Here is a 19773-nt window from a genome sequence, read left to right as displayed (position 1 = left end):
GGAATCTATTCCAGCTAAACAGCAAGGAATCTGGAACCGAGAGCTCTCAGAGGGCTCAGGTTTTCCAAGCTCTCCTATACACAGGCAGAAATACATATCCTCTTCTCCCACTCATCTCCTAAATAATCAAGTTAACTGATTGATACATAAATTAAAATTATATATATTCATCGCATAGAAGGTAAATTCAAGCATTTAGCCCAAACAACCACAAAAATCTTAAGTCAGCAAAGTACACATAAGCAGGTATATGCAACTCAGTTAAAAAACAAAAAAAGGTATGATCAACCTTATCAGTGGTTTAACTGAGTTTAAAGAAATGTTCATGGATCAGTTACGATTTTCCTTAACTCCACAACTCCAGCTGGATTTTTCTGCCATCAATACATGTGAACCAGGAAGGACTAGGAATACATTTAAACAAGGGAAAAAAAGATCTTTGAAAAAAAGAAAAGAAAAAAACAGAAAAAAATTGACGACCAACATGAAAGAAGGATAACTGATGAGATTAATAATTCTTGCATAATCACTACAGACTTTTAATGATAACGAAGAGATGAGCAGTCTGTGAGCAATGTCAGGGTATCTCAGGAAAACTAATAAAAGTTAATAACCCAATAGCAGAGGGCCAATGGACAATCCAGTGATGACCTCTCCTCAAAGAACAACAGTGGCTCTAAAAGCAGGGAAAAGGATGGATTTGTGGATTTTCAAGGCTATAGTACAGGAACATCTGGATCTGGACCACGGTGTCAGGCTCCAGCCTTCCAGATTAAGAAAAGACAGTGCCCAACGACACAGGCGTGAAGGAGACAAGCGATGTGCAGGCCAGGTGTAGCAGGCCTCTACCGCAAAGAACACAGACAGCAGTGACAAGGACAGGGACACAAGGATCACAAAAAAACCCAGTTCTCCTATTTGAACATTATTTCCCCACTCCTTTTCTCTCTCTTAAAACAAAAGTCAGTCAAATTAGGAAAAAAAAAAAAAAAAAAGCATTGCAATAGCTGAGGATTATTAAAGGAAACAATAAAATGTTATGAAGCCATACAAAAATACCAGAATACGAAAACATGAAGACAGCAAGGCTAGTAGAGGAAATGGAAATCGAAAATATTAGATAAACTAGGGGCTTATGCAAGGCTACTTCGATTACTGGAAAACAATTTCTTGGCTTTCCTTTTAATATAACTAGAAATAATAACATATTAAACCACATTTTGTTTAAGTTCATTAAGCACTTCACCCTACAAGAAATTAAAACATTTGCAGAATGACATGAGACATAATTAAAACAGTTTCAAACAATTTCACTCCATTATTTTTTTTGTCATTCCTTAGTTTACATATCCTAATTTGACTTTTACTGAATACAAAATTAGAAATGCTTTTTCAAACAAATCATATTCTGAATCTGAAATTATGCTTTATACAGTCTATACTGTATGCAAAGGAGGAGTGAAGGAACCACTAGACCTTTAAGCTGTTCTTTAATAAAAGTGACATTTTGTTAGTATTTCCTTGAATGGGCAAATACTAGTTCACATCTTTGAAAACCATAGCAAAGTCTCTATTTACTGAATAAGATTATGTGATTTTTACTTTTTTCTTTTTTTTTTTTAATAAAAAATTTTATGAAGAAACATTAATCAATCTGGCATTCTCATCACTGCCAATTTAGTAAGGTTTCCATAGCAATATATTCTACCTATTTGCCTATAGGCGTTTATAGTTATTTTTCACTGTGCCTGTACTTTGCCTTGAAGATTCCAATTCTTCCCATAACTGCCCTAATTCATTGCAACCTTGAAATACCACAAAAAGGATCAAGTACATAAAACTGCATTCCAAACTCAGTTTCAGAAAGAAGCAGAACATGAGGCTGATAGCTGAATGCAGAATCTAATGCAAAAACTATTTACAGCTCTCTGCTATAACCGATGATGTTCACAGCTTAGGGGCAGCCAAAGGGTGGTTGTGGGGAATGAGAGCATTACCTGGTCAGTCAGAGAGAAAACAAATGACAAATGCTGTGTTACATAGTATGGTGGAAGCTGCTGAGGTATTTAAATCCATCACCATCCAAAAGACAACTCTAGAAGCTCAGTAAAGCAGAAGCAAAACCTAAAGGTGTCTGAGACCAAAGATCTCTCCAGTGTAGTCCAAATTACTGGGACATCAGGAGGAAGAATGAAGATTAATAGCTAAATCAGTCTCTTAGAGATGAACTTAGAATCAAACAATCATTGAGGTTAGACAAGACAACTAAGTCCAACCATAAACCTAGCACTGCCTAGTCTAACGTGGTACAATTCTTCTGTGCATGCTTAGGCACCTTGGTGTTCACATCTTAGTATTGGCAGAGTAGATTTTTTACAAGATTAAATGTAAATCTTTGGCTTTACACACAAAGGAAAAAATTGCTTCCTCTCTTCTGTGCAACTGGGTTCATAGATTATCAGCTCCTAAACTGTGCAATGGCAGATCATAAGCTTGCCCCTGGAAAATCAAACAACCAAAAGTGCTTTTATTCTTGTCTACCTTTTATGCAGCACCTCAGTTCAAGGGGAAAGACGACATTTTCATTACAAAAATAATGCCCCTCTCTCCCGATTAAACATTTATGTTCAAATGATATTCCCTGAAGACTTTTTCTCAAGGAAATCTTCAATAAACACATTGAGATGCACCAGTAGAACAGGAAACTAGCATACACAAATAAATATCCATAGGGTTTATGACTTGTACACCAATGTTCTTTACCATAAAAACACTCAAGTCTGTTTAAAGACATATGAGTATTGTATGTTAACAGAGAATTTATTTACTTTTTTAACTGACTGGAAAGCTATAGAGAACTAGAAGAGTTTTACGACTATATCATACTGCATAATAATATTGAGTTTATTCAGCTTTATTATTATTATTATTATTCAGCTTACTCCATGGATGATCCATTTGACATCGGATCATGCTTTTAAGGGTGAGCATGTGGATTGATAATCTCTCCTACATATTATATTCACAGAAGTAAGCGTAGTTTTTTCTCTGAAAAAAAAAAGTGCCTCTTTTTCTTCTATCTGTATTTTCTAACCAACTACTAAAGAGAAATCTTATACAATTACTTCATACAGGAAAGACTACAGTGTTTCATTGCCTGGAGAACAAGACATGACAGTTCCAACTGCAAAGCAGATCTTTACCATGATCTTGCACCAACCACGTCTGCCCCATTTTTTTTCCTCACAAAATAATTAATACCTACCTTGCTTTAAAGAAGGAAGGCTTAAGGTTTATAAACCATTCCTGAAGAGGAAACAAACTAATGAACTCGAAGTCGTCTTTTCTGATTGACAAAGCAGAAAACATTTAGACTTGTCTGGGAGCCTTTTTAAGGTTTTTTGGGAATTCCAATATTTCTATTATTACTTAATTTCACTAACACCTCCCGGGTGCCAAAGCATTTTCAAAGTCCAGACATCAGCAGTTCACAAAAACAGAAAGACTGGAATACAAAATCGAAGTGGGAAGGAATATCCAGAAGTATACGTATTTTAAACTACCTGGGAATTAGGAAACAAGGCACAAATATAGCATCACTGGTTTTTGTCCTTCCAATGCCAGTTCACAGCAGCAGCCTCAGAGTGTTTAATTCCTCTTTCTCACCAGGTGGTCCTGTCTTCCCATCCAATGCCATACTCCGGTTTTCAAAAAGCTAAGCCAATTTTGTAGCTTTCCCAACTGACAACAGCACTTTCAACAATTTAACAGAAAATTCTTAGTGATTTCAACCAAGATGCTACCCTATTTTGTACAGTGACAACTTCTGCTCTCAGTGCTATTACAATCAAATATGCAGTAGGGAAATGTTTGTGAGTTTTAGGATCCACATGAAAGAAAAAGTTGCATAAAATATAAAAAACCCAACCCATTTCCACTCTGACAAAGACTGTTCCTCCTACTATGATATATCATTATTAGCCTCTTTGTGATAATAAATCAGGTAACTCTGAAAACACAGCAGGATCTCAGACCTGTTTGGGTAAATGGTACATGTCACTTCTGGTTATAAAACTGCCAGCTCTGAGTATACATTTTTTGCACATTACTTACATTCACGATGCAACATCTTTCAATGAGCACAAAAGAAGGTTTTCCACCAGAAAAAAAGAATGTCAAACACCCTGCAGTTAAACACATTTAACTTCTCTTTCAACAAGGAATATGAGGAATAAGCAAAGAAATACCACCAAAGAAAAATATATTTTACATGTTCTCTGGAGAAAAAAACCAAAAATATATTAATAAAAACAGAGGGAGAAAGTTTATAATATTTTAAATCCTTTTTACTGGCTTTCTCTTTCCCCCCAAAACAGATATTAGCACATATCATGAGAATGATCCTTAATTAAAGAAAATAAACAGTTTCTTTTTAGAATTACCCTTTGATCCACTTAAGCATAGAAGTTATAAGCATAAATTTAAGCACACTGACTTCAAAAGGATTATTCATTCTCCCTATCTGAATCAAAAGGACCATGGCCAGCAGGTCAAAAGGCAGATTCTGCCTCTCTGCTCTCCTGAGATCCTGCCTGGAGTACTGTGTACTGTTCTGGTACCCCTGACATATGGACAGGGAACTGCTAGAGCAAGTCCAGAGGGCCACAAAGCTGGCAAGGGGACTAGAGCACCTCTCCTCTGAAGACAGGCTGGGAGAGTTGGGACTCTTCGGCCTGGAGAAAGTTGTGTGGAGACCCCAGTGCAGCCTTCTAGTATCTAAAAGGGGTCTACAAGGAAGCCAGAGAGGGATTCTCTCTCCATCAGGAACTGCAGTGACAGGACAAGCAGGAATGGCTTCAAACTGGAAGAGAGTAGGTTTTAATTAGATATTACGAAGAAGTTCTTTGCTGTAAGGGTGGCCAGGCACTGGAACAGGTTGCCCAGGTAAGTAGTGCTGCCCCAACCCTCGCAGTGCTCAAGACCAGGTTGGATGGGGCTCGGAGCAACCTGGTCTAGTAGGAGGTATTCCTGCCCATGGCACAGGGGTTCAAACAAGCTGACCTGTACAGTTCCTTCCAACCCAGATCATTCCCTGATTCTATCCCTACACTCAAGCAGCAAATTTTTCAGTGACCTTGACCCTCAACTTAGTGAACCTTTTCAGATGAGCACCAAATGATCTGGCACCAGATGCATCACCCATTCATTCTGCTAGAGCCTAGCTGACACTACTGAGTGTCGTGTTCTCATCCAGAAAAACATGTATATTTTTAAATCCTTTGCTGGATTAGGGACTCCATGCAGGACAGTTTGCTGGTTCAAGCCTTTCATGTGCACCTTCTGCTGACACACAGATCTCTTGGACATATTGTCAATTCATGACAAGATTCTGTTTTTCTTTCAATCCTTAGTGTGCTATCGATTTTTAACTGGAATCCACATGCCAATACAGTAGTTTATGTGTTTGAACTTGAACACATAGGTTCATTACATTAGGCTAAAATATGTTTCATTTAAAGAATACTGTCACAAACCACGACTTCAGAACAATCACAGGAAAAGACCTTCATTTCTGCTCCCTGTGTATTGTATTGTATTACTAGCATGGCGTAACACAAAAGGTATATTCTGAAATATCACAAAAACGCTTACTTTTAACCTTGCAAACCCTTAAATGTGTGTAACTACAACCCTGAGTATCTCAGTTATGTGGGAACACTCTATAATTGAGCATCAGCTTCCCAAAAATTTACAATGCATTCATGTGCACAAAATCCCAGTTTTGTCAATTAGAACATTTAGAAGTTTCACATAAACAAATTGAATTTTAATTTTAATAACTGAAAGCAAAACCATACTAATTTTAAAAGACACTTTACGTAATTATTTCAGGCAACTACCACTAAGGAAATAATAAGCAACACTTGAAACAAGTCAGTTAAATGCTACTTTTCAATACTTTTCTTCAGACTATCAGCCTAAACACCAGAAAGTTGTTCAGTTTAATGAACAGGCCAATCAAGTTATTTCTAATTTTTGTGCTGACTTCTTTCTTTGCAGTTAACGAGGAACTAAATATGCCTGGTTACAAAAACGGGTCAGAAAAAAAAAGCCACCAACCCTGGTAAGATCAGAAGAAAAAAAAAGGAGTGATGGAAAAGGAGGAAAAGGACAAATGTCAAAACTAGCTGGATGTTTATTTTAAGCTGGCAAAGAAAAAATATTCAAGACTAGTTTTTCAGATGACAGGGGACTCCATAACTCACCTACAAGGATGCTTCCTATATTTAAACCTGAGGAAAACACCGTAAGATTGTTAGAGGTTGTGTTTTTTTAAATTACTTCAATCACTTTATGAAAAAGAAACATATGTACAGGAACATGGCTTAAGGCACTACTTACCTACTACCCTGATCTTTGATAAAAGCAGAAAATAGAATACAGAGCCAGCAGGTAAATCTTCTTTTTCTTTGGTTTGAAAATATCTTTAATGGCAGAGGGCAAGTTATCTGCAAATTAAAGCCCTTTTCATATTAAAGTATTCTGAAAAGCAAGAATCAGTTCACACTAAATATTTAAACAAAGAGCAGTGAATGTATCTGAAATGTGTCTAAGCAGAATGAGGAATTACTGCAACATTTAGCAGTCTTGATTTTTTTGTTTTTTAAACAAATACATAAATACAGGTACCAGTGCATGCCTAAACCTGTGGACATGTGAAAGAAATACCCTAGGCAGACAGGAAACTTCAAAAACTTTAGGATTAGCGCACTCAAGAAAGACACAGGAAATAAGAGAGACCATAAGAAAAGCCAGAGTTAGCGCATCATTTTTGTCAGTGGCTGTAACGACAGGAAAGCTTGGGAATACTAAAGCCCTATAATATTCAAGGTAAAGTTTATCTTGAAACTTAAGTCACAAGGTGTGTTTTCTCAATAAGTAAAAATGAAAACAGGAAAAACATCAGCCGTGTTTTAACACTTTGTGCTTGAGGCCCAAGGTTTTTGCTGCTACTAACATTCCCGAATTGTTATTGATTCACAAGAGCTACAAGTATAAAGCTACTGAATTATCCTTATGTATTATCCATTTCATTCTCTCTCCTCTCCATAGAGCTACCCACACCCCAGCTGAAAGCATTTGATCAACTGCTTCACTTTTGACATGCAAATTCTGCAGGTTTATCTGGCTCCCGCACATTTTGCAAACAGTCCTAGTAAGAGGTGAAGTTAAAAGGACTACAAATTGTAATTTCAAAACACATTCCTGTAAGAGAGGAGACATTTCTTCAGTCCTTCAAATCATGATGCACATAGAATCTTTAACAACACAGTTAATTTAAAGCCCACATCTTGGGCATACCATTTGGTTTGTGGAAGTTTAATATTAGAAAAAAAAAAGGTCAAAGTAAATTACAGCTATATTCCCCAAAAAATTGGAAGCTTTATCAAATACATAAGGTATTTTGAAATTGCTCAGGCTCAGAATTTCTCACTGCATTCAAAAACATTGTGGCATTTACAAACATGATCCAGAAAATGTAAAAATACAGAAGAATAAAACTGGCAGATATACATGAAGGAGGCAATGAATTTTTGGCAACAATCTTCTCTGACTTTTCAGAAGAGACCCTGGACTAAGAAACGGCTTCCAGTAACAGGTACAAGGGCTCAGTAAATTTACTGTCACAAGTGAATTAACCTTCAGAATCCAGCAGAGCTGCGTCCATTTACCAGGCAGTGAATTTTACTCCCCAGAGTATTTGCTCTGTGACTACCACTCTACTTCCTGCCCAGCCGTTGTGTAAATAATCCATTCCTAACACAAAAACAACTAAATACTTCACTGAAAATGCCACTGAGGTTAAATTTTTGTCAGAGTAGTAAAACAATATGTTTATTCCATGACTGCCTCCTCTCAAACTCAGGTCTCAACCCTGTCGTGAAGAGCATGGGTACCAAGTGACAACAAAATCCTGCCAGTTACCAACGCTTTAAAAAGATTTCGAGAAAGCATAGCAGGGAGCTTGATACAACTCACTTGTTGGAACCATCCTGGCTTTGCTCAGATGCTAAAAACCTTCTCAGGTGAGAGGCAGCACTGGTCATCACCATGTCATTCCTCACCTTTAGGAAAGGGGAGCTGGTAATCATGGTGAAAGACAGAAACAGGGGAAGCTGTTCTTTGCAACAGAAATACAAAGGACTTAGTATCTGGTCCACAGCGACAATAATCCAAATAAAAAAAGAATAATATAATTCAAATACTCCACAGGTCTGTTATTTCTATTGCGATAACAGTTTTACATAACCTTGTTTCTTCCTGCCTATGCATAACACGTTTATCACACAGATACTTTTGGCTGCTGCATTTGGTGTCATGTTAGCTGTTATTATCGCCCCCCAAAAGTGGCAGCTATTGTTCTTTTTTTTTTTGCCTACAAAAGTTGTTCTCATGAATACTGTCCCACTGTAGAAGCAGCTAAACTGACAAATGAGTGTTGGACTGCAGAACACCTGTCTCCATGACAGGCAATTGCAGAAAAGCTGGCATACTTCTGTGTTGCTAACTGATATCCACAGAAACAAAACAAGATCTGTTTCACTTACACACCAGCCACCGATACGTTCTTCTTCATTTTGTTGATTAAATGTAAATGTGTTGGTTTTAATTTGCACATTGCAGTGTGGGACAGAGAGACCATGTCTCACTGTACATTCATCTACTGGGAAACTGGTTCAGGAAGAAAGTGCTAACTACATAGCATGACTTAGTAAACAAAAATAAGTATTTTGAATAGTGCCCATCTTCCTAGGAAAGGCAGTTATTGAGAAGACACATTCCAGAAATATTTTACAACATTCAAAATACTGTCTGTTAATAATGAAAAGTTTATATTCAGTTACACAATATGAAAGCCCATAAAAAAATGGTGTTAAAAGTTCAGTCTCATCCCGCTGGTTAAAAAAAGATCTGGTAAGTTTCACTGACAGTTACTCTTAACTCTCATCATTACATTTCTATCCTTATATTTTAGAGAATAATTCCTCTTGTTTTTAGAGAAGATTTGAACTGTGGAACACCCTAAACGTCTGTGAGATTCCAGTGTGTAAAGAAGATAGCAAAACTATTGAAATACTCTCCGCAGTTTTCCTTCACAGTAGCAGAATCTTCTCAGTGGTGATTTTTACTGATAACAAGAAATTAAACAAGGCACAAAAAAGATGGCGATTGAGTCAGTCATGCTAGGCATTCTCAATTCCTGTGGTGATTTCCAAAGAGAGAAGACAACAAAATTCCTTGAGGAATACATATCGGTACCAAAACCGTCACCCCCTGCTTACCTGTCTTTTCCATTCATATATGTCCTTGTTAAACTATTTCAATAGTAAGCAAAGAACACTGCTTCTAATCAGTGATGCAGAATCAGTGAAACACAGAACTTGCACTGAAAATGACTTTGAAAAAATCCCAGACATTAGACCATCAACATCATTCAGAACCATAAAAAAGCTGGCCACCTCCTACCACCACAAGACACACCAGAAGAGTTTGTGAGTTTGTGTTCCCCAGCCACCCAGCACACTTTGTGCCAGCAGAAAAAGGAACAGGGGAAAAAAAACCCAAAAACACAGTAGAGAGATACAGTAATCAAGATTATCTGACATAATATTATTATTGTATCTGACATAATCTGACAGATTGTATCTGACATAAATGTTATTATTTTATCCTGAATTTTGCAGGGTCTCACACTCATCTTGCTCAAATGAAATGCTGAGCAGGTGATCACCCTGTCCCCATCCACACAGGATGCTGATACATCTCATTAGTCTGTTTTTGCATATGTCAGGATGGATGGTACTCTTGACATTTCAATGTGCATAAATTCAAAACGCTTAGGTAAAACACTCAAACACATCAGAGTTTTACAGCCATAATCATCAGACCCTCACAGATACCTGCTGACTCAGTGGATCTTTTTTCAAAAGCATTAGCATGACTAAAGAAGGCTCAGATACAAGCAGCGGGGAGAAGATGCAGCATCAAGCCTTACCTCCTGCAACCACTGGAGAGCAACATGGTCTTCAAAGCTCTTCAGGGAGAACCTTGAGCTGTGGCAGCTCAGCTAATCTTAAATAACAGAACAAACAACCCATAGTAGAGATGTAAGTATGCACTGAGATTCACGAGAAGTTGTCCACATGTAAATTGCTGAAGGATCTAACACAGAAACTTCTCTATTTCCAGTTATGTGTGTCTCTAATGTTTCAGCGTGCAAGAAACTCTGGTCAAAAACTTGTTTAGAATTTATACCCTTTATAACTCCCAGATATCCACAAAAAAACAACGATGCCTGTCAGTGGCAAATATTGTTACTGCTTCAAATTCTACGTGTTGCTGTTCTTTGAGGCAAGCTAGAGTGTTTGCTGCCATCACTCACTGCTGAAAAATCTGACTGCATTTCTGACAAACATGAACAAAAACTGCTTTTGCCTCTGCAAAAAATAGAAATCATTTATTTGCAGTTATCTCACATTTTCTTTCTATACGAGGGGAAAAAACCTTGGTTATGACCCAGATACAGGAGACGATCATCCCTCAGCTATCAGTGAAGACCATACCTTCATGAAGATCCCACAAGATTTAACAAACTCTTTTAATACCACAGGTCATAAAATGCTGTTAACTTGGCTATGCAGATCACAAAAGATGTAGATGAGTTTTGCCTGCTCTCAGAAGGGCACTAGTGAGCAACTGTTGCCTCTTTTCCATCCCTGTGTCAGAATTCTCCCCATCCCCGCTGGTTTTTAAAAAAAGAATGAAAAAACTGACACAACGTGTCTGTGCCCTTTGCATGCTGCTGATAACCAGCTCTAGTGTCATCCCACCTGACAAACAGTCTTCACCAACACTCAGTTTAGCAAATGGAGAAAGACCAAGTGCCAAAGACACAATTCAGTCAAGACTGAGGTGAAAAGAGGCAGAAGTCCCAAAAGAAAGTATAAGCTTGTAATCAGTATTTTGTTATTAATCGATCTCCCAGTATTAGTGTTTTCCAATCTGAGATTTAGTGGTAGCTTCAGATGCTACTGGAGGAGGGGAAAGAAGCTAGTCAAGCCAGCTTCTTGTGTCAGCAGCTGAGAAACTGACATTTCCTTCTATTTCTGTCCTTATCATTTCTTCACCTTAAATGTAAGCAACTACAGTGTGCTTTGCATATCACACCTGACCAAATGTCCCAACTGCTCATGTATTAGATATCTACCTGCACTCCAGATTAAGTCTAGGCAATGCCTTCCCTGGGGCAAAAGATGATCTTTCAAGCATCTCTCTCCATATGTTCACCCCCAACACTCAGTTCTGATTCCTAAGGTTGCCACTTTGAGTACATCCTCTCCTCACAAAAGTTCTCTGCCATCCAGGTTATACTTTAACTTCTCAGAAGGCATGTGACATACATGAGAAAACAGATAAAGACAGAAAGCCTCTGTACAAGGTTTCTAGTCCTAGGTCCGCAGCTCTCTTCAGTTCGCAAGAATCCACATAAGCTGAGGAAGACAAATATTCTTCTTGCCTTACTAGGTGAGAGATTGACATAGAAAGAACAGTCACCTTCAGCCTTCAGTTGAAAATAAGCCAATTTTTAACACGTACCTGGCAAGAGCATGAAGCATATCCACTGTAAAGTGGCCTCATTTGATCAGATGCAAACTGCTAACCCACAATAACATGATTCAATTCACTAACATAGCTTTCCCTTACCTGAGAAACGGATTCTCTTCCAGCTTAAGATGAGCAGACAAGCTCACACAGCAGTAACCTCAGGGATAGATGCTTGTTGTCAGCACATCTTCCATGAGAACAAGCTAGTTTTGTATTTGAGGAAGGATTCACAAAATACCTGCATATTCTTTTATCCTTGAGTCCTGGGGTTTAAAACATTTCCTAATGTTTCCTTTAAAATGTTTCCTTGAAGTTCACCTAATTTCCCTGTCAAGTGTGAAAAGCAGAAAATAAAAATACAGTATTTCCTTCTTCCTTGACCTAATTGGTCTATTAAACAGAGGCAAAACAACAGTGGAAGGAATAGTACTTAAAAAATAAAATCAAAGCATACTTAGATGCATTTCTAAAATTAACATGCATGTACATTAAGGGATCTCAAGCAGTCTCATAGTGAGTCTACAAGATATACAAATAGTATTTTCTGTACTCCTGTCAAACTTGATCAGCTATGAAGCTGAAACAGGAGTTCCACAAAACACCTCCATTTAACTTGACTGGAAGGAATATTGAACAAAATTAATTCCAGTAACATTCTTCTTCTTAAAGTATTTACTAAGATGTCACCCCAGAAAGTGTTTTAGGTGTTTTACAACAAGATCTGATTTAATGTCTTAGGCAGAAAACTGGGGAGGAAGGAAGTGCACCCTGAATTTTAAAGACATTGTCTTACACTGGTACATCTTCACATGTCATTTTTGAAATGACAGGGCATACTGCATCAGGTATATATTAAAAATCTTTTACTCTACACAATTTCTTTCCTCTAAAGGAGAGGACTTCTTGTGATAATAGTGGCAGTGGAAGCCAGAAGCAGCACAGACTCTGCAGAGTACTGTTCGATCACAGAGCAGGCAGCAGAACACCAGGAACTGTGCTGCAGTGCACGCAAAAAAGCAGCTCTCCAACTTTTAATATGGTTTTAATCACTGAAAACCAGCACAATATGATTTTTTTTTTTTAGTTGATGTAAGTATCGCACATAATTTCCACAGTCAAGACATCTAAAAATACTTGTTGAAATACCACTGATTGCCACCCCTCAGAAGAGAATCTTCTCCACCACAAAGCACTCTCACAAATGTTAAACCCTACATGCAAACTCACGCTCTGATGCTTGAAACATTATCCCAGGTTATTCTCCTTCACTCAGAGTATCAACTGTTGCCAAGGTGAGCCAACAGCGTTGACCATGTCTCTGCTACTTCATTTCAGCAAGACCAGCCAATTTCCATTAGCAAAATTCTGATTTCATCGAGTTTTTGGATATCCTCCATTTCAGCACCTGACTCATAAGAACAACGATCACAGGCTGCACTAAGGACTTTTTGCAGTAGATATTCAATATAGAAGGGGGGCTCTGAAGCAAGGAAGGGGCAAACAAGGATACCAATACACTAAAATAACCCTACTTGGACCAAACTCAGTATGTCTGCACAAGTTTATCACTGTTTGCAATATCCCAAGAGCTCCTCATATCGAAACAAAGCAGCTCCTTGGATAGTTTTTAAGTTTTTTTTTTAACTTGGATAGTTTTTTGGATAGTTTTTAGTTTTTTTCCTTGCACCAGAACTGCCATCCAGTTCCTGACACCCTAGATGAACGGAGCATCAGAGGAAATACAACAGCCTTTAAGTGCTCCCCAAAGCAATGCTGCATTGGTTTGGAGTGAGAAAAGAGTATCAGGACCCAGTGAACCTTCTATGCTGCAGTGCCTGGAGGATACAGCCCCCACACCCTCTCTAACAAATCCACCCACCTCTCAAGCCTCACATCCTAGTACCCACAGCTTCCTTCCTTCCACTGCTGAGCACCTAAGGGCCCAATCAGCTCCCCACAGGTGCATGCAGAGGATGCAGAGCTCTCGAGAAAAAGCTAAAAGGAAGCCTGTAACATTTGAGGGGGAAAAGCCCGGGGAAAAACAGCCTGGTACAAACCACTCATAGCTCACCGCAGGGAATTCTTTGCCTTCCCAGCTTTCCCAGCACCTCCAGAGCTGACTTTTTCCAGTTGAAATCTGCTGCTGCAACCAGACTTGAAATTAAGGCTGCACAGTACCTGTTTATTATGACAGAGAAGGGTGGTATGGACTGTGGATATAATAAAGCCAGCAGGGGAGGTTTCCCTGAAGGGGAAAGCCAGTAGGAGGCACAAGGATAAACTGGCATTACTTACCTACTCACTTCTTTTCTGAGATCTTGTTTGGTTTGTGGCTGTAGGGTACTTTTCTGGTTTGGATGGGTTGCTTTACCCTTTTCATTAGGAAGTTTGTTTTGCAAGAGATCACCACCAAAAAACTTCAGCATGAAATTAACTTAGCAGGTCTGTGTTGTTGTACAGGAAAATTACTACTAGTCAGTCCTACTGGTGTTCACAGGGTTGAATAAAGACTAGCTTCTCTCACAGGAACAAAACACTGATTAAGAAAATCAAATTACAGGAACACAAAATCAAAGAAAATAGACACGCATCTAAATGTTTCTTATTCTTATATTATGTATCAGTATTCTTATCCTATATACACAAGCTTTGGGACAGATAAATGGATATTTTATATCCTATATAAAGGCATGCTTGTATATGACATAAATGCAATTTATATTGCTAAATATTTCACATCCAGTATTATTCCATATCTAAATCATAGAAAGCTATCAGCCACACTGCTAGTTTAAAATAACAGTATTTACATTCACAGAAGTCTTCTGATAGCACAATGTACATAAAATGTTCTGCAGAGTAACTGAATGGAAATATTTTCTAGAAACAGAAGAGGGTGATGTTAGCATAACTGGCTTTGAACCAGGATTTAACTGTATCTGTAATTGCCTTTTACTCAATGCCACACTAAACTCCTACATTAGCTAAAGATGCACCTTCATTTCATTACTGCACTGGCCGTTTTTCTGTCTAGCTTGAAAGCTTTATTTCATCTATTCTTCATACTCAAGAACTACTAAATTCAACACTGATTAACTATTTTGACCATTTAATATTTTTACAAGTCTAAATTAGGAAAGTTCCAGTGACTGGAATCCTGCTAAATTACTAGCTAAATTTAAGCACTATACAATGCAACATACTTCAGAGGGCAATAATTTACTTTAGGCACTGTAGAGCTTTTTTTATTTACATAATTGAAATACAATAAAGAAAAGCATCAGTGATAAGACTATTAACATATAAATCTCTTTGGTTTCATAATGAAGATGAAAAAGGCTAAACAGAAATAGGAATGAACAAGAACTGTTAACAAATCCGTATTCTAACTGACATTAAACCCATCACAGCAAAACCACCACCATTGTTTACTCTGAATAAAGACAAGTCCGCATGTTACAGCTCATGACACCACCTTTATGCAGAATGAAATGAGAAAATCTTTCCAGTTTCTGACACAGCCTGATTAGACCCTTTCTAAAGTTCCCTCATCTGTAAAAGCATCTGATATATTTTGACAACTGTCATCCATCCTATTTCTGTGATTTCTCTGCTACATGGATTCATGACAGAAAGAAATATGACCACAGATTTTAGTAATGATGAATTTACTAAGAGTAAAGACTAAAAAGCTAGCTTCTCACAGCTGAAATACCTTGCGCTCATTTCAGCAACTATTTTCATGATGTCATATGTTTGTGATGAACTTCCTATTAGGGACGGGATTTACTAATCACAAGAAGGGCAGCAGTTCTGCAAGAGACCTCCACCTCCAATGAAAGGGAACCAGACTTCTTCCACACAGCAAACAGAACCTCTTCCTTTTTAATACACGGTGAACTGCTGTTCCTAGCAGGACAGCCAGCTATCCAACACGGCAGCAACCAAGCCCAAATGTCCTGCCTCAGGACTTCACATGCTACCACGGAACTAACCTGTAAATCAAAGACATAATTCGACGGGCATACCTGAGAGTAAATGGTGTCCCAGCTTTTTTGTCTTTGACTCACAGGATGAAGACGGAGCAAGGGACACAACACCCACCCATGACAGAAGCCCTCTCTGAGGAAGGGGCAAAGTTACCTTCTTATTAGAATAAATAGATTGTTTATTCTTAAAAATGACCAGAAACCATCTCGCTTCCGACATCCCCGACCCGTATGGCGGGGTTCGGGGACCCGAGGCCATCCCGGGACCGCTGGCGGGACTCGGGGCAGCTCCTGCGGGCACTGCTCGCCGCCGAGGCGCAATCGCTGCCGGTTCGCCGGTGCCCACCGGGAGGGACGGAACAGGTCCAGCAGCGGCCCGGGGCAGAGCCACACGTAGGGAAGTTTCGCGAAGTCACTTCGGATCTACCTTCCCACCCACCCCCGGCTCACGCCCCCCCGGCTGTAGAAGCCCGGCCCGGGGCAGCGCGGGCGGCAGCACCGCGGAGAAAAGTGAAGTTGCTGCGGCGGCGGCGGGGCCCGGCCCGGTGTGTCCCCCCGGCCCGGCCCGGCGCGGCTGCCGCCCCCCGCAGCCCCCGCTCCTGCCGCGGCGGCGGAGCAAGATGGAAGGCGCGGGGCCGCCCGCCCGCCCGTCCCACCGCGGGGCGGCCGCCGCCGTGCCCGGGCATGGGCTGCAGAGGGGGCACCCGGCGGCGCCGCAGACCCCGGCCCGCCCGCCTGCTTTCCTTCGCGGCGGGCGGCTGGCGCCCGCGGGGCTCCACGCTCACCTCGCTCCGGCTCGGCTTGCAGGCAGATGGGGATGTTCTTCTTCCAGCCCGGCATGGCTTCGCGCTCCCCGCTCAGCGTTGCTGCGGCGGCGACGGGGGGCGGCTCATGGCAGGGTGAGGCGGCGGCGACCCGCGCTCAGGGGGAAGTCGGCGGCTCCGGCGGGCAGCGGCGGAGGGGCGGCGGCCGCGCGGTGGGAGGGAGAGAGAGGGCGGGGGAGGGGAGGCGGCGGAGCTCCGCCAGCCGGGGGACGGGAGGGAAGCAGGCACGGAGGGAACGCGCGGGCTCGCCCCGGTTCAGCCGGAGACCGGAGGGGGTGGGCGGGGGGATTGTGGGAGGCAGAGGAGGCGCGGAGCGGTGCCCGGCCCCGGCCCTGGCGCCGCCGGCAGGTGGCCCGAGCCCGCAGCCACACAATGGAGAGCGCGGGGCGGCCCCGCTCGGGCACGGCGGGGCCAGGTGGGGCGGGCGCGCCGCCTCTCGCCCGCCAGGTGCGGGCCGGGCCGCGGAGCTGCCCCGCGGAGCTGCCCCACGCGGGCGGCGAGCGGGGCGGGGGCTGCGGGCGCGGCTGTGGCTGTGGCACTCGTGTTCGCGGCCGCGGAGTGTGAAACTCCGCACTGGTGCAAGGGTCTGAGTTTCGGCCCCCGCGTGGCGACCGTCCCGCCGGTCCCTCGCCCCGCAGCACTGGCAGGGGCTCGTCCCTTTCCCTCCGCGATTCCTGACTGGCCAGTTTCCCTGCACCCAGGTGTGCGAAGGCTGGGCTGTAAGGAGTTAAAACAGAGGCAAGCTCTCACGAAGGGCACGGACAGCCCCCGATGAAATAAACCAGAATTTGCACCATAAAGAGTCCAGGACCTGGTTGTGACAAGTCAAATTTCTGTCAGTATCACAGGCAGTTCCTTACGACCGTTTGACTAAAAGGCCTTAAATATCACGACTAAAATAATTTCTGACACAGCCGTGTCCTAACAGGAGACTAATGCTGTGATGATTAAATATTCCTTTTACCTTTTCCAGAAAAAAAAAATTTCTAAGTTGTAGGTTTGAATGTCATCTGAAAATAATGATAGTAATAAAGATGAAGCTTTTTAATTTTCTGAGGCACTTCTGGGGGTGCTCTCTTATGAAAGCTTCATCATGCCTAACAATTACGTTGTGATTATTTTTATATTGTCTGTAACATCCTCATATTTATAGAAATTATGTAATTTTATATAGTCAAACAACTACATGTGAACCCTTTATTCAGAGAAAAATTTGAAGGGTTTAATTTCTGATGCAAATATCATGACAGTTTCCTGACACAGCATTCTTCTGTGTTGACTTTGTGCCAGCATGTCAAACAGAATGTGTCTTGGTACTCATGAAAACCCCTTGTTTAAAATCCCATTGATGAAAGCTGCAGCTCCTGGCTTTTCCTTGATTGCACTTGGGCTGCAGTCCTGTCATCAGTAATGCTGCAGGATCACTGAGCAGTACCAGGGATCCAAACAGAGTAGGCATATCCTGGATTTCTGTTGAATTAGGAGTTTATGATGAAAAGTCCCTTTTGTTGACAACACTCCTGCAGCCTGTGAGAGGACAGGTGATACCTCACCTGGAACAAAATCCAGCAACATGCTGTTAACAAACCAAAAACATTTTACCAAGTTACAAGTGTCAGACTGGGTTTATGTCAGCTTTGAATCATGTGACTATTGATATTTTTGTTTTATTATCAGGGACAATAAATTCAGATTTCCTGCATATTTGAACCACAATCTTGTGTCTTTTCTTTTAGAAGATACGTGTTTATGCTAATATTCTCCTTCCTTCCATAGTCCTTTTACTTAAATAGTGGGGGTTGGGGGCAGGGTATTATTGGTATTTCTAAAGAAAAATGTGAGTATGCATGTGAATTTCTAAGCATTATAAAATAAAGATTTCCAGCTAGGTTCTTTGCTCACAGGGCAAAGCTTCTACACAATGCCTTTGGGGTGTTCAGGCAGAGAAAACGGAAAGAGAAAACACTCTGCAGCTATTCAGCCCAGCAGGCACCAATACAAGGAGCAGGTGCAGAAAACTGTCCCAAGAGTTCCCGAAGAATACACAGCCAGGAACAGGTTTAAAGGCAATAAAGTGTATAGAAATATAGCTACTTTAAAAAGAAAATTACTTTGGCATTTACCTCTGTCATTTCTTAAAAGACACCTGGACTTTCAAGTGCTATGGAATGAAATAAAACTTCAGATGATTGTGTGTCATCCATGCCCTAAATCTTACATTCTACCTCTGATGTCCACCTTTTACTCCTAGCGTTTCCATTAGGAATGATAAAAATACAAACACTGAGCCTTAACATTGTAGTTCTGATCCTCCAGTTGATTTTTTTTGCTAGAGTGGAGTTCTGCAAAATTGCAGGTCAGAGGAATAAAGAAGTAGATTGCCCTACTCTTCAGTCCACAATAAGCCATTTTCTAGCTATTTTTTATAGTGTCATCACTTTGAATGTGGGTAAGAATTCCTTAGGACTGAATGTGGGATTTTTCAGGATCCTGCAGGAGTCATAAAATCCCAGCTGCTGGTTTGGATTTGCTCCAGAAATGTGTTTCAAAATGAGGGATAAGTCCTGCTTTTTCTAAATATCACTGGCTTCTCAGGAACAAATATACTACATATTAAATAGTTGACAGTATTTGCATCATTAAATGGAATATGCATGCTTCTCTCTGTCTTATGGCACTACTTTACAAAGATATCCTTTAAGGCAATGGCACTCAATAATTCCGCATTTCTTTGCTACAGGAGAAGCTTGCATGGGTGCCTGGCTCAAGTTAATTTAATTGCTTTCTCTTACTCACATGAGCTGTTTTACACTGAACAACTGCTTCTGCATATCCCAACGCTCCTAATGGAAGAAAGCAGTCACCTGATTTAGATGTGCATTTTATGGTGAATCTATCACACAGGTAGCTATAAACTTCCTGGCAGTTCTTTTCTGTCTATAGTTTTTTCCCCAGAGAATTTTAAATTAATCAAATCTTGATTTTCAAGGAAGCACCCTTTCTTCTTACTTGATACTGCAGCATGCAGGTCATCTGAAGCACGTACAATAACACCCTAGAATTAATCAAAAGCAAAAGAAGTATTATATTCCCAAGGAAAGGTTTTATTCTGTGAGCATTCTAAAGAAGAGATAAATTTTTTTAATTTCCTGTTCTTATGCTTTCTCTAAAAGCTAGGTAGGAGAAATATGCAGGTGTTCAGGCAGAGGGTTCAGTTGTTGGAGGACTTACAATGTTTCTCAGTAACTGGAGATTTGCACCATGAATTACCTCTAAGTTAGGAGAGATGCCTC

At 40.7% G+C, this 19773-nt stretch overlaps 1 protein-coding gene across 2 annotated transcripts in view; it reads right to left on the bottom strand.

Moving 5' to 3' along the window:
- The window catches only part of GRIP1 (glutamate receptor interacting protein 1), a 323862-nt gene extending 307235 nt beyond the window's left edge, over window positions 1–16627 (bottom strand). The window contains exon 1 of one of the 2 annotated variants that reach the window (XM_032105201.1): window positions 16442–16627. In XM_032105201.1, the coding sequence (XP_031961092.1) occupies window positions 16442–16496 (55 nt within the window). In that variant the 5' untranslated portion in view covers window positions 16497–16627. The remainder of the gene's footprint in view (window positions 1–16441) is intronic. The other variant, XM_032105206.1, reaches the window with a different exon arrangement.
- Between the last annotated feature and the right edge of the window lie 3146 nt (window positions 16628–19773).

Source organism: Corvus moneduloides, chromosome 4, assembly GCF_009650955.1.
Source record: "Corvus moneduloides isolate bCorMon1 chromosome 4, bCorMon1.pri, whole genome shotgun sequence".
In the NCBI taxonomy this organism is placed as follows: Eukaryota; Metazoa; Chordata; class Aves; order Passeriformes; family Corvidae; genus Corvus; species Corvus moneduloides.
This window is presented reverse-complemented; position numbering and strand designations above follow the sequence as displayed.